Source organism: Pungitius pungitius, chromosome 18 (genome assembly GCF_949316345.1).
Source record: "Pungitius pungitius chromosome 18, fPunPun2.1, whole genome shotgun sequence".
NCBI classification, from domain to species: Eukaryota; Metazoa; Chordata; class Actinopteri; order Perciformes; family Gasterosteidae; genus Pungitius; species Pungitius pungitius.
In genome coordinates, this window is record NC_084917.1 from 14,890,543 (window position 1) to 14,906,306 (window position 15,764).

Consider the following 15,764-nt stretch of genomic DNA (forward strand, 5'->3'; position numbering starts at 1 on the left):
CTAAAGCCCCCCCCCCACTCCAAGAATGACCGCCTGGCAAACGAGCTGGACGGGTTTTGCAGTCGCTTTGAAAGACAATGGGGCAGTCGTGACACCATCCCCCATGACCCCATCCACCAGCCTCCGATCCCCAGGTCCCCCTCCCCCTGCACAACAGGGGCCTATGACCCCGGAAGTAACATGACAGGGTGGAGCTAAGTAAAACCAAATGCTTAATCATTTTTTAAGTAACCAAAATGTTACAATTTCCATCCCGGTGGTCCGTAGCGTGAGCCTACAGCCTGAAACAGGGTCAGTAGAAATGAGAGAGCGTGGCCCCTGGACTTATTACATGACTCTTAAGAAGAAGTATGAGGAGGCAGTAACATTACTGATGTCAACTGCCATCACATCGAAGAAGAAGATGGAGCATTCATAAATATGTAGTGTCACCATGTTTTCTTGGGTTGTGGGAAATAACTCTGAAACGGGAGGTTATGTCCAAGCTTTCCTGTGTTTTGATTTAGAGTCGCTGAGGGAAGCCCTTTCTTACAAAAGCACAAGTAAACAATATAAAGTAAGCAATATATATATATACATGCACACTTCTCTACAAGAAGAGGGGGTCTGTGGGTCAATGGCATAGACCCTGGCCTACAGATCTAACCGTTTAGGTTTAAGGTTAAAAACATCTGGACACATCATTCGTTTGTGATGTTTGTCCTAATCGTTTTTTTCCGGGTGACTCGTTTACACCACATTGGATTTCTCCGCACTTTCGTTTCCTCTCATAGAGACTCGTGTGCTGGAGCAGGCCCCGGCCTGTAGGGGGCGGAAGTGTCCGTCAACAGGAGGTTTGGTCCAGTGGAGCTCGAGATGCTTCCAAAGTTCCTGAAGAAGCCGAAAGTCCATCGCAGTAACGCCACGGGCTGGTGACCGCTGTGTCGCGCGTGTCTCCGCGGATAACTGGAAAAGTCCACTCACAGCCTTCCAGAATGGCGCCGGGTCGTAACGTCTCTGAACTAAACTGATTCCACACCAGCTAAGCTAACGGAGTTAGCTTTAGCCGCAAGCCTCCAGTGTTCTGTAGTGGACTTCGGTCCGTGGATGGAGACGACCGGCCTGGACCATCACACACATTCCGGAGGGAAATGTAAATGTATTATTATACATGTATTACCACCTTGGAACATGGATTCATGTTATTACACCCGGCGTCCTGCTAAGTTTATTTTGAATGTCAGATGCATGTAACGTTAAATGCTATTTCTATAATAACGTTAGTCAACATTAACTCTAGTTAACGTTAATTGGCCTGACTTAGCTTACTAACGTGAACTTTTGAAACATTCGTTGCTGTTTTATGAATGCACGTTATGTTTGTGATTCGTATTTTGTTTACTTGTAACTTGTTGTGTTTTAAGTGACTTGGCAACACCTTCCTCCCCACGTCCCGCCATGTGTTCCTCTTTAGTTTACATGTGCTTTGGGTTGTTTTTGTCAGCATGGAGGCCAGCGGCTTGGTCGCAGACTGTGTGTCCCCTGAGTCCACGGTGACCTCCCTGCTGTCCAGCTCGGGTCACCTGAGGAGCGGCCTGCTGGCTCCCCAACACGACTCCACCTTCAGATACAGAGAGCAGGTGGGCCGAGCTCCTCCTGTTCCTCCCACAGTGACCGTGTGGATCCTCTGTGCTGTGCACTTGAAAGCTAATACCTCACAGCTCATCAGTACCTCGTAGATGGAAGCTCTGCACACGGTTTCAAATACAGAATGGTCATTTTAAAGCTCAAATGATGGTGTTACGATTAAACATCTGGTAACCTCTAAAGGATTTCAGTGGAATAACTTCAGTCAAGCTGTTTGCTGAAAATACGTCCAAGCGGAAAAGTTTAATACATCACTCAGGCTTCATCATTGGCTGATTGCAGAACTATATCTCAGCCTCGGCAGCCTTGGACGCCTACATCACAGACTATGAGATGAGTCGGCAGGGCGGCGTGGCGTTGACCAGGAGGCCTCTTCTCCCTCGCAGTCCGCTCCCCACTGACAGCAGAGCCAGATTGAGCACTCTCCGAAACAGAGACGGTGGGTCACCACACTCCTCAGGGAGCCATTGTTGTTTTAGGACCGTTTGTATGTACCATGTGGTATTTTATTATAGTTCTCAGGGAGCGCTTGACCGACAGGGAGCTGGACTTCCTTAACCTCCCCGTCAGCTCTCTCCATCACCGTGGCAACCGAGACAGACTTTCCATGACGACAGACGAGCTGCTGTCCATCCCTTACGACGGCTCGATGCCCGTCACTCACACCTCCGCCTTCATCCAAGGTCTCTGAACGCACCATCCGCGCCCTGCCTTCATCAAATGTAATGTGCTGTCTGTGAGTCTCGGTTCTTATGACACGTTTGGTCTGCTGATTCAGGTCTCCTGTCCCAGTCTGGATCCTCAGACCCCAGCTTCTCCTCCTCCAGACCGGCACACAGAACCTCTGACAGACTCCGCAGCAGCCACGGCACCCCCCAGATGAACCACCACCACCACCTTCATCCAACCAGGACCTCCAGGTTCAAGCTGCTGCCACTAATAGTTCTTATTTGGGAAGTATTCTAAAAGAGATCGGTTCTGACCTGTGAAAGGTCGCCCTCACATATGACCCCTTCATTACTCCACTCTCCTCTTCTCCAGGTGCAGAGAGAGACCGGCGGCGGCCATGTTGAATCCACATTTTGAAGTTGACGTTTCCTCAGTCAGCTGCCCTGGGGTGACTATCAGTCACATGTTTATTTGAGCTTTTGGATTTAATTCTGAGTACGACTCTGAATGTCTTTGGTCCCTGTTTCTGTCTGCTGCAGTCTGCACACAGAGCAGCAGGGTCAGAGTGGGCGGAGCCTTCTTCCTCCCTCCACTTCCCTCGCTGGCTCACCAGTAACAAGACTGACATGAACTGCTCTGGGATCACCAGCGTTCCGGATCTGAAGTACCCGGCCTGGATCCAACGCTGTGACCTCAGTGAGACCCCCCCGCCCTCAGAGCAGCTGTGGGATGACCACGGTAAAGCCCCCCTCCCTGGCACCCACATCGCCCCATAACACATATTGCATGTCCCTGCGTGTAACTGAACTTTCCACTACACAATCACTGCAAGGTCTTAATCAGCAAGAAGTACGAATACGACAGTATGAGAGCTTTTAAACACAATTGTATTTCTTTCATTCTTAATGCTTTATATTCTTGTATTGCATGTTTTATCTGTATGTGTCCAGCAGGTGGCAGCAGCACAACACAACTCTGATAACCCCACATCACACTGCTGTATTTCCTCTATATTCATTTTTGTTTAAATAAGTGCAGTGACAGGAGATACAATTTAAAGAAACATTTTTGTTGCGGTTGTTCAAAATGACCACAGCAGCAAGAGTTGAACGAGTCAAATTCTAATCTTTTATTCTTGAAAATACGTACATTTTTTGTAAGGCAAACCGCCCTAGACTCATTCTTTCAGTTCAGTAATTTGTGTAGCTATCAAGTGCACATTGAAGACCTTTTTTGAAAGATCCTCATTTATATTCAAGTCACCTGAAAACAAAGTGTTTTTAGCCAATCGTGGACCTTAGGTTGATAACCTACCCAGCTGCATCACATATGATTTACTACATTTGAGGCTTGTGGACTATAAATGAGAGGCAGCTATATTAATGGTTTTATTAATGTGAACATTAGGGAAGGAAGAATTCCTTTTACCTTTGTTAGAAATATATTAGAGAGATGATTATCCTGGAAATGTTTAGTACATTTTTTATGTGAACTGGATGCCACATAGACCAGCAGATCAGAACAGACTTCAAACCCCTGAGGAGGGTTTGCAAGGACCACAAACTAATACCAGTATCCTCGAATGTACTTACAGACACAAGCATCAGTGTTTTAAACTGAAATAATAAACTAAATGGTTTGTTAAATGAGAGCTGCTCTCTGGAATTTAAGATATTTAGAAAAACTGCAGATTTATATCAATCTCTTAATATTCAGAAAAACAGATGATGAAAATGATGAAATGGTGCCTGATCTGAAATTGTCACATAATCATGTTTTTTGGTGTGGCTGGCCCAGATGTTCTTCTGCCCGGAGCTCCCAGAAACAGAGCTCCGTCCTGGGTAGCGGACCTGGAGGAAGCAGAGCCCGACCAAACGACCAATCAGGTGAGATGATCAAATGTTTCATTACAATGTCTGATACATATGTAGCCTGTCTACTATCTGATTGAGTAGATAGGACCCTGAGTGCTTTGCTTAACGTTTATTCCATTGTGTTCTAATTAGCTCTATTTTTGAAGCCTTGGATCAATACAGAAAATGAGTACCTCACAGTTACACTTCCCCTACCACTGGACCAAACAGGCTTTTTCCCTCTGTTTCTCCCGGGCCCTGTTAGCCCAGTCACGTGACCACATACACCTCCACCAACAGAAACCTTTTAATCAAATGAACTGCTCCTATCAGAAAAGAAACATAAAAAACACTGATGCACCTTTAGCATTCCTATCCATGGACATTTTATGACACACAAAGAAAATATGCAGTTCAACCTTACCTTTTAGTAAATGTTTTATTTTATTATTTACTTATTGAATCAAACTATCAATCTGGATTGATGCATGTTTTTTACTTGGGCTACACACATATATAAATAAAGGATGGCAGAATGGTCCATGCCATGTAATGTTACTGACAATGTGTGTGTTTGTGTCTGTGTTACCAACCAGCTGTCTCTCAGAGATCTCCGGCTTCAGTTTGCTGAACAGATTCCTCTCCTGGCTGCAGGGAGACACAGCTCTGACGTCATGGAAACGCTCTTCAGAGGTAACCAGACAAATTGTTAACTGTGTTTCTCAACCCTTATTTCAACAATGTGCCACCTTTTGAAGTCATTTCTTTCCCAGTGAGGATTGTTTTATGAAGAAACAATCAAAAATGATTTTATATAACATTTATTTGAGGGAACCCATGACTGCTATTCTTTAAATGTTGACTCTTGCAGTACTCCAAAGTACACCTGGTGGTACAAGTACCCCCTTTTTCACAAACTGTGTTCCAAACCAATGCTGCTGTTTGTGACCTGTCAGACAACAGGATGGAGTCTCTGATCCAGAAGGCCGATCAGGTGTTGGACCGTCTGTCTCACAGATCTAGAGAAGCAGAACCAGGTCAGCCCGGGTTCTCCCCCTGTTTAGTCGGCACTGAATTCACAGCGCTCAGATAACATAAACGGGTTGTTGCTCAGTACAGTGTGACGGTTTAGTTTTTGTTTCTAAAGTTTTAATCTGAGGATTAAGGATCCAGTGTTGGATTAAAACCAAATTAAAACAACAGTTCCTAAAACATAAACAACAATAAGTACCATTGAGGACCAGCACACACAAGTTAACTGCTGCTTCACAGTAATAACCTTCTCTCCAGGAGGACCTAGCTAACTATATATGTTTAGTATGTTTGCCTTCACGACGCCTCCACTTAAACTGTGCAGTACTCGTCCTCAATGCAAAAGGTTCTGATTTTAGGAAGTAGTCACTCAGCATTAGGGTGTATAAACTAATGTGAACGTTGCATTAGTGTGAAGCAGCTGAGAGCAGGATACACACACACACACAGACCAGTCTGTTGTGTCTTGTTCTGATGGGACATTTACAGTAAAAGACAGGGTGACATCTTTATCTTTATCTTGTATGGGGATCACTGCATCAAAGAGGTTGATCATGTATGTTGTCCACACTGCTTTTTCCTTTTTGAACAACTCTGTCATTGTTGTTGTTGTAGTCGGTCCTACTGATTGTGCTGAAGCTGTCAGTCAGGTGAACACTGAGGAGCTGCTGCTCTGTTCTCCCTCACGCCGCCACCCCTTTGCTTGGTAAGAGTTCTCCATTTGTTCTTAGCTGTCCCGAATAGGCAGCACACTGAGTGATGGGGGGGCGTTTGTTGTACCTGCAGGGACCAGGCGCCTCCATCAGGGAGCTTGACAGAGGAGCTAAAGACCCACAGAGGAGCTCAGGTATGCCACTTCACGTTTAACCTGCATTTAACTGCACAAACAGTCACACTCATTCTGCTCCAAGCGCAAATGATCACCCCTTCTGCCCCCCCCCCCCCCAGGAAGAGATCTCCGGTCTCCATAGTAACGTTATCCTCAAGCAGCCAGGTCCTGTGGAGGCTCTGAAACAGATGCTGTTCAGACTGCAGGCGGTGGAGGCGGAGCTTCAGCGACAACAGGTCCCGCCCCCCCCGACGCCCTCTGTCGGGCTGCAGACGGAGGAGGCTCCAGTGAAGCAGGTGGGAGCCCTCTCAGCCCCCAGCAGCCCACACAGAAGAGTTCTATAAAGCAGCAGGGTGCTTCAGACGTGTTGATGATAATGTGTAGCTTGTGTTGCAGAGTAAAAATGTAAAGCTAAATATGGTCCTTCTCATCCAATTAATCATTCACAGTTCTTGAGTTATTGAGCACATCCTGAGAACAAACCTCACTCATACGGAGCCAACAGTCCCACAGACGAGGCAATAGACAATCATCAAACATTGTAAACTATATGATCGTTCTTCAAAGAAACAGCTGGGCTGTGAGAGCAAACTGCTGATCAACCATCAGTAAAACCAAGGAGCTGATTGTTGACCTTGGCTCACACCCCTCATGTCTACATTAACGAAGCCAGTTAACTATTTTAAGTGCCCAAGAATCCACAACCTGACATGGTCCTCACACATGTGTATCCCGATCAACAAAAAACATTAACAGCTGTATTTGTAAGGAAGGTGGCTAAGCTGTCATGCCTTCTTGTTAACTTCTACAAAGGAGAAATGGAAACATTACAAACTAACATGGGGTGTACAGGACAGGAGGGCTCTGTTTATTTTCTTGTTGTTTGTGTTGCTTGTGACCCTCACAAGGGACTGCAGCTCTTCGTAGTCCAGCATGCGTTGTAGCGTCAGTCATGGGACAGTGTAACCTTGTATTGTCACATGTGTCGACGTTAAGGAGTCACATGGACCCCTGTTTGTGTTCCAGAGGCTTGAAGGTGAAGCGCAGCTGGAGAGTTTTCCTGGTGGTCCGTCCCTACAGAGGTAATTGGTCCTGAATGACTGTGCTTCTTTGAAGATTAAGTGCTGTATAGCGTCCAGATGATGCGCTATGCTCTCATGAGGCCTGACATGAAGATGTGGTGTGTAACAAAACTGTCCACACAAACCCAGTCATGAGTGGAGAGCACTATTCCCTCCTCAGAGCTATGCATCACCTGAGCCGCCTGAAGGTGCTGGTGGAAGAACCCCGAGAGAAACACGCCGAGGAGGAGAGGGACGAAGATGAAGGACGCTACTCTTCTTCTTCAGCTGACAGACTCATCACTCAGCAGAAACCCTGCTCAAGCTAACGGACTGTCGACCATAGCAAGGGACATTCTGTCTCCGTCACCCAGGGTTCTTTGTGTCCTCGCTTGTTCCTGCACCCTGTCCTCTTGGTACCATGTTAGCATGTCTTCTTGTTTCCACGTCCTTCATCTTGTTACCATGTCCTGAGATATTTAGCAGAATACATTAGATGATTGTGGTTCAACTCAAGATACGAAAGACAAGAAAAAGGTAAATCTTATTTGTTACACAATGCAGAGGCCAAACCAGGCTTGGGGAAATCCATAAAAAGGGTTAAGAAGTGTTACATTAAAGGAGAGTGATCTTTAAGAACTCTTTTACATTCATGTTATTTGTGCACTTTTTATGGACCTAGTGCCCCGCTTCCAGTCTTTATGCTAATGTCGAGGTCAAGTTTGTCTGCACTGTTGTCCTTCTTCTCACCTCATCCTGTGGAAGACAGAAAACCAGAGGATTTTCTTAAGGGATATTATGTTGTTTGTTATTGCACTGATGATTTCATGTAAATGGTAAATCTATCTATTAATAGCTTGGCTAGCAGTAAAACTCAGAAAACTGCTTCACAATGCTGGCTGAAAGCATTTAAAGTGTTAGCATGCAAAATATTAAACATAACATTAAACTTGATAGACTTCAGAATGTTAAAATACTAATGTCAACTGTAAATAGAGCCATTTAATAGCTTTTTAACATTGTAATGCTCACAATGCCATATTAGAAAGCTAAATGTTAAAAGTATAATGCTAAATGCTAAACGTCAGAAGCTAAACCTCGACAATAAGGTTGTTGTGATCTAAATGAGATGAAAGGTTTTCCTCTGTAAAGATGCACCATTATTTATTCAGGCAAAGTTTCTTAATACATAATTGATGTGTTCAAAATTGTATTCATTATTTATATTTAAAACATTTGGTTAGATTGAAATTTGCAAGTGGGCATTTTGTAAAAATAGAATTTGCATTATATTTCCTATTAACAAAAAATAGGGCAGAGTAGAGATGACCCTTTGGTCCAGACTTAATCTGATGAATGTTGATGATGAAGAGTCCAGGATGTTTTAAGTCGCCACTGTACAATAGAAATAATGCTGCGTCCTCATTTTAAAGCCTGAAAAACTGGTTCTATTCACAGGCATTTTTCTCATCTCATTAGCTTATCTGCACTGGCTCCCTGTTAAATCAAGAATAGAAACGACTTCTACTCCCCAACAAGGTGCCAGCTGGTGAAGTACAGTTGTATCTCAGGGTGCTTTTAGTACCTTATTGCTCTACTAGAGAGCTGTGCTCCATAGATGCTGGGTTACTTGTGGTTCCCACAGTATTAAAAAGTAGGATGCGAGTCAGAGCTTTCAGTTTTCACTTATTCATACCATATCTGATGGTGGTTATATCTGATGGTGGTCATATCTGATGGTAGTTATATCTGATAGTGGTTACATCTGATGGTGGTCATATCTGATGGTGGTTACATCTGATGGTGGTTATATCTGATGGTGGTTACATCTGATGGTGGTTACATCTGATGGTGGTTATATCTGATTGTGGTTACATCTGATTGTAGTTACATCTGATGGTGGTTACATCTGATGGTGGTTACATCTGATTGTGGTTACATCTGATTGTAGTTATATCTGATGGTGGTTATATCTGATTGTGGTTACATCTGATTGTAGTTACATCTGATGGTGGTTACATCTGATGGTGGTTACATCTGATTGTGGTTACATCTGATTGTAGTTACATCTGATTGTGGTTACATCTGATTGTAGTTACATCTGATGGTGGTTACATCTGATGGTGGTTACATCTGATTGTGGTTACATCTGATTGTAGTTATATCTGATGGTGGTTATATCTGATGGTGGTTACATCTGATTGTGGTTACATCTGATTGTAGTTATATCTGATTGTAGTTATATCTGATGGTGGTCATATCTGATGGTGGTTACATCTGATGGTGGTTATATCTGATGGTGGTTATATCTGATTGTGGTTACATCTGATTGTAGTTATATCTGATGGTGGTTACATCTGATTGTGGTTACATCTGATTGTAGTTACATCTGATGGTGGTTATATCTGATTGTGGTTATATCTAATGGTGGTTATATCTGATTGTGGTTATATCTAATGGTGGTTATATCTGATTGTGGTTACATCTGATTGTGGTTACATCTGATGGTGGTTATATCTGATTGTGGTTACATCTGATTGTAGTTATATCTGATTGTGGTTACATCTGATGGTGGTTATATCTAAAGGTGGTTATATCTGATTGTGGTTACCTAAATTAAGTGACTGAGTATACATGGTGGAAGCGTGATTCTGTTTGTAACAAACACAGAATGGAGCCAAAAAGAAAAACAAGAAAAGAAAAATTCCTTTAAAAGCTGCTTATGTCGACAGGAGCTGGGCACCTAGCCTCAAGACAACAGGGTATCACTGTTAGTGCCAACTTCTAATCATGGCGGCTGGTCCATTGGGGGCAATGGGGCGTGGCCCCACCATGAACAACAGAATTTAAAAAAAATACATTTTACAAATAGTGAATATAATGGGTATTTGTGTTTTTGAAACGTGGATTATATATTTGTAAATTAAGATATCTGCGAAAAATATATGCTTTTCCTGCACGTCCTCTCCGCTTGTCTGCATGTCTCAGCTGGGCTCAGGACGACGCGGCTGGTCTAAGAAGCACTTAGCCAATCACTGATCAAGTTAATGAGTCACATTAGAATTCCAGCGCCCTAAAAAAAACTAGGTCAGGATGAGTCTCAGACGCGCTGTTTAACAACACAACAAGAGCGACCTCCGGCAGTGTCCTTCCAAGAAGACCCAACCCAAACATGCTTCTGTAGAGACTTCTACAGCTGGGGTGTTTAGCTAGCTAGTTAGCTACATGCTAACGGAGAATATACAGTATGTCGTCGTGTTAAAGTTAACATGCTACCCAGCTGCGACGCACACAGGACTACGGTGAGGACGCACAACCAGGACGAGGATGAAAACAGGCACATTTTATCCAAAATAATTAATTATGTGAAGTTTAGTGGGGCTTTTGAGTTGGTCTTTTCTCAATACACTGATCGGGTGTTTCTGTTATAATAGATTTTATATGAATATAATTATATTGCAGTATATTCATTATATAATATTTATATTGGATATTATGATATGATAGCTATATCATATTCTGAATTGTTTTATATATATATATATATATATATATATATATATATATATATATATATATATAATTGAGATACAAACTCAGAAGAACAAGTAACAAAAAAGTACAAATTTCATCAAATAAGTAGTTTCAAAACATGTTATAGAAAAGTGCCATTTTAAGTGCTACCATTTGTTAGTGCTACGGTTTGCTAGTGTTTTAGTCAAGCTATAGTCTAAAGAGGTGTGTCTTGAGTTTTCGACAGAAGATGTAGAGGCTCTCTGCAGTCCTGATGTCATCAGAGAGCTCATTCCACCATCTGGGATCAAGGACATTGATTGATAGACTGAATTGTTTGAATAAGGTGTTCTTATTAAGTTAAACTGTTGGAATAAATACAGAGTAATATGATACCCTATTTTACATTGAATCATACTGGGATGTTTACTGAAACTGATTGGCTGGCCCTACCAGAAAAACATCCACCACTGCCTAATCAGATTCTCAATCTGGTTTATTTTTGCTTCCTAATTTAAATGATAATAAAGTCAAATATCTAATACAGCTGCTGAAGATGGCCTTTAACATTCAGGAATCTGGTCTTCTATTTCATAAGGTTTTCATATTACACATTCTTTCGAAATTATTTATTTTTCCATATAAATAAATGCTATCAAATATTTTTTGCTTTGGATGGGAAACTGAACGTCATCCAAAGCATAAACAGCTGGTCTCACTTTCCCGCCCAAACGCTGATCACCCCGTCTCTCCCCGCTGACATCACGGTCTCTCCCTCGTGGTCGAACGTCACGCTCTGCACGCCATCGCCAGATCCCGACAGGCTACTTGTCACGCCGTTATCCACCTGCACCACCCTGACCACACCGTCGGAGCCGGCGACGGCCAGCGTCTTCCCTGACGGGCTGAACGCCACCTGGTTGGCGGCCAGTGGCCCGGCATCAACCGTTGCCGTCGGAAACGCAGGTTTCCTGACGTCCCACAGGTGGACGATGCCCCGTGTGTCGCAGGACGCCACCACGGCGTCGGCCGCTGGGCTGAAGGCGGCGTGGTTGCACGGGTGCTGGTGTCCATCGAAGCTGGCAGTGCAAACGCCCAGCCGGGCGTCCCACGTGGCGAGGGTCTTGTCAGCCGAGGCCGTGAGGAGCAGGTTGGAGAGGGGCAGGAAGCAGACGCTGTTGACGGAGGCGGTGTGGCGACGCAGCGTGAGCCTGCACCGCTGGCTGTTCAGGTCCCACACCTTGGCGGTTCGGTCGGCGGAGCAGGAGGCCAGGAAGTGGCCGCAGCAGTGGAAGGAGCAGCCCCAGGTGGGCTGACTGTGACCGGCCAGCGGCAGCACACAGCGGCCGAGGGAGAAATCCCAGAGCCGCACCTGCAGGCGGAGCGAAGACTGTGTTGGGTTGTCCTCTAACGTGTCCCCCACCCCTACATCAAGAGAAGCTCACCGTACAGTCTCCACTGGTCGTTGCCAGTTTAGCTCCATCAGGGTGAAAGCAGCAGCCAGACAGCCAATCGGAATGACCCTCACCCGTCAGCATCTGGCCAACCTGACAACACACACTACATTTCAGGTATCTCACCTTGACAGAATTCCTCTCATTACGTTCTCTCCTCAATCCTCCTCTTCTTTTTACTCGTTTTTTCTCATCCAGTCTTGTAAAATGTCTCAGAACTTATTTTAGGCTTTATATCAAGATAGGCAATTAAGTAGAACAAATGACATGAAAGTAGTTATTGTGTCTTATCTGATTTGATCTCAGCACGTGTCATCTCATCTTATATTGTATATAATCTTCTTCTTGATTTCATCTAATTTGATGTAATCTCATATGTAATCTCACCTTCTCTTCGTTGGGTAGCAGCTCCCACAGCCTCCAGCTGCGGTCATCACTGGCGGTGGCGAGGATCAGTTTTTGTGGATGAAGGTCAATGCAGCTGATAGGAAGTTTGTGGGCTCCGAAGGAGAAGGACAGGCTGAAGGTGCTTTTCCATTTGTTAAATGTCCCCTGAGCCAGAGGGGGGTTCACCAGCCTGCTGCGGACAGGAAACTCTGTGTCCTTTGGATGTCTGGTTTTGGTTGGTGATGTATTACCGCCGTCGCTCCTTTTGATGCTGCTCTCTTTCAGGTTTTGGGATTTCTCCTCATTCAGTCTTGCGTCGGTGGCGTTTCGAACTCTGTCCTTTTCCAAAGTGATGAGCGATTTCTCCCTCAGGGCTGCTTGATATTTGTCCTCCAGCTGCCTGAGCACCGGCTCGTAGGACTCCAGGTGTTTCTTCAGCTGTTTGAAGTCCTTGATGAGCCTGTTTTTCTCCTCAGCGACCCGCCGGTGCTGTAGCCGGTGGAAGTCCCTCTCCCTCTGTGTCCTCACCAGGCTCTCCCCCGCAACCAGCACGTCCCGTCTGAGGCGGTCTGTCTCCATGCGTACCGTCTCCAGCTCCCTCTGGAGGAGCTGCCTGTGTGTGAGAGCATCAGGAATGAAGACGCCTGTCCATGACGTCCTTAGAGTTTCGCTCAGGAGCTTTTGAGCTGATCCGTACCATTCAGGCTCAAAGACATTCAGAGTTTGGTTCAGACCGGCCCTTCGCAGAAAGTTCCTCAGGAAGTCATCCACTGCCTCCGGGGTTTTGGGGACAATCTGTTTGGACGGGGTAGGTGTCCTTATGGAAATTGCGGAAAGGGCAGCCTCCCTCATCTCCTCTTCACATTCCTCCTCAACAATCCTCTCCTCCTCCTCTGAGGAAACCTCCTTGTTTCCCTCGTCTGCTCTTTCTTTCATTTTCTCTCTCCACTCTGCTCTTTCATTCATTTTCTCCCTGCCTTCTAGCTCCTTGTGTACCCGTTGTCACGGTGACAGCCTGCCTTGTCGCTTGTTTACCTACGCCGCCATAGCAACTCTGCAACATTCTTTACTAGGTTTTTTTAATTTCTTTTTTATATATATTAATGTATATGTATGTGGTATAAATATGGAATTGGACTGTACTCTTTCGCATGTCTTCATTGAAATGTTTTTATTTTCTCATTAAGCTTTAAATTGAGATTAAAGCACTTTGTATTTTCAAAAGTTTATTTTATTTATTCATTCATATTGGAATCATAACTAACAGTAACGTTGAACAACAGATATCCAACAACAGTATACCGATTAAATGTCTGATACATGTTTTGGTTGCACTCTGTCTGCAGATTACTTTTTTACAGTCTCACAAATCCTCAAAGAAATTTAGCTAAAAAATGACATATTTTTATTTTTTTAAAGCATTTTTCAAACGTCATATACCAATCAATTACTTTGAATGGTTATTCTCAATAGGAAACTTTCAATAAATACATGAATCAGATGACAACTCCAATACACTACAGAAAATATTATATTATCACTTTCCTTTTAAAGAGTTTTAATTGATCATTTCACAAAAGATCTTCAGTATTAAAATCTCATTTATCAAAAAGTGAGAAGGTGTCGACACTAACACTAAGGCCAAAATACGAAAAGTAATCATTCTATGTTGTGTTTATAGACATATTCTGTCACCGGTGTGTCATCTAGTCTCCAAAGCTAATCATTTCTGTGATTTACTGTAACTCATCGATCATTAAATGCACCACGGACTATTTTCACTTTCATTTGTAGAAAAGGGATTCTCTTTAACCATTTCAGGATAAAAACTAACAACAAATAATTCAGTCACCATCAGATTCGATTCACATAAATATGTTCGAGTATGAGTTCATAGTTATAATTTAACAAGTATAGTTTTAAAGTAGGCCTATATAACTTACCATTTTCTACAAAATCAACAGCAATATTACAGTAAGAGATGATGGAGCACAACATTAATCCAGTTTAATTTCAGATTGAAAAAAAAGGATTTGCGTGAAACATTATTAAGTGAATGTGCCAAAATACAGCGAAACGTTTACATACATCGCATCGCTTTAGTATCTTCAGGAACGCACCAAAGAGGACCCGTGATGTACGAGCCAAAGGACAGTTCGTGAAGGCGTCACCGATGCACCTGCGTCTGAAGGACGCTAGCTCACAACTGCGCTCTGATTGGCGCTCAGAGGCGCGCGCCGATTCGCCTGCTGTTACGCAGAGGCGGGAGCTCTCCGTGGAGCCCATCGGATGATTAGGCAATACACCTGACTGTCAAGATAAGTGCGGCGTACCTGTCACTTCCTGCTGTCGCTATTTATTCATTTTCACTTATCCTCCCCCCCCCCCACGACTACAGATAATTTGGCACGTCACAGCCATGTTTGTATGATTTCGGCTAATGTATCCCGCACGGCTCGTGGACCCTGCGGACCAGACGTTACGACCTTGGCTTCACGTTCGACTCAAAAAGGAGGAGTAGCCCCCCCGCGGGAAACCTGCTGGGGAGAACACAGCTCGCGCTCGATCAACCACCGGGACCGGACTCCTCGTCACGCGGACTCGTCTGGTCGTGTTTTTTAACCAAGCAGCAGCAGCAGCGTGGGACTCCGGGGTAACGGTAGGTAACGCAGCGCTGTAGCTCTGTCCGACGGCAGCAGGCCGGGCTGGAAGGGGTCGGGGAGGGGGGGCTTCATGGGGGCTGCATGGCGTCGTGACGGGACACAGTGTACGGACTGATGCACCGTGATTCTAGTTGTACGTGTTAAGGCTAAGTGTGCGCGTAAGTCTGACTGCGAGACTTGACACGAATCGTGGCGCGGTTGTCACAACATGTTTGTGTTTGGATCAGTGCCCGCTCCAGCTATTTACCGGGCCGTATGCAGGATGTGACCCTCCCACTCTTCACCCCCAGCCCCCCCATACACACACACTACCCCCACCAAAACATGGGAGACAACTGTCCGTTTCACTCACAGTAATCAATAATAGTCATCCTGAGTGACTGCAGATTAGACATGGTGTCAATTCATTTACATCTACCAAGTAGCGTAACCAAAAGCAACCTCCACGGTATGATTGAACGAAATGTTATATTGACAAAATATGTCTGAATGGTCTACTATCTGCTGTTGATGCACGCATATCTAATGTCCCCAAGCTTCTCTCATAACATTCACATTTTTTACGTTTCAATGCTGCGCTGCTTTTTTATTTTGTTGCATACCGATTCCTTCTGCCTCGCAACTCCCTATCTAACAGTTACATATTGCAACACTAATCAGCGTTTCCTGCCGCAGAA

The 15,764-nt window shown here is 44.4% G+C and overlaps 3 protein-coding genes across 3 annotated transcripts in view; 2 read left to right on the top strand and 1 right to left on the bottom strand.

Annotated features, from left to right (window-relative positions):
* Positions 1-788: 788 nt before the first annotated feature.
* c18h18orf54 (chromosome 18 C18orf54 homolog) lies at positions 789-10,512 on the top strand. The gene is made up of 15 exons (XM_062558875.1): positions 789-1,132; positions 1,484-1,619; positions 1,909-2,065; positions 2,142-2,309; positions 2,405-2,546; positions 2,668-2,743; positions 2,835-3,033; positions 4,093-4,181; positions 4,745-4,841; positions 5,105-5,185; positions 5,796-5,886; positions 5,967-6,027; positions 6,129-6,305; positions 7,036-7,091; positions 7,252-10,512. The coding sequence occupies exons 2-15, from the start codon at positions 1,485-1,487 to the stop codon at positions 7,397-7,399; spliced, it is 1,677 nt and encodes a 558-aa protein (XP_062414859.1). The 5' UTR covers positions 789-1,132; position 1,484; the 3' UTR covers positions 7,400-10,512.
* A 745-nt stretch (positions 10,513-11,257) lies between these two features.
* Positions 11,258-13,516, bottom strand: LOC119226200 (sperm-associated antigen 16 protein). The gene is made up of 3 exons (XM_037483829.2): positions 12,425-13,516; positions 12,029-12,130; positions 11,258-11,955 (listed from the first exon to the last, which is right to left on the bottom strand). The coding sequence occupies exons 1-3, from the start codon at positions 13,388-13,390 to the stop codon at positions 11,299-11,301; spliced, it is 1,725 nt and encodes a 574-aa protein (XP_037339726.2). The 5' UTR covers positions 13,391-13,516; the 3' UTR covers positions 11,258-11,298.
* Positions 13,517-14,706: 1,190 nt separating this feature from the next.
* LOC119226304 (ras-specific guanine nucleotide-releasing factor RalGPS1-like) overlaps positions 14,707-15,764 on the top strand; it is a 45,773-nt gene continuing 44,715 nt past the window's right edge. The window contains exon 1 of the mRNA XM_037484117.2: positions 14,707-15,083. The gene's annotated coding sequence lies outside the window, so the exon portion shown is untranslated. The remainder of the gene's footprint in view (positions 15,084-15,764) is intronic.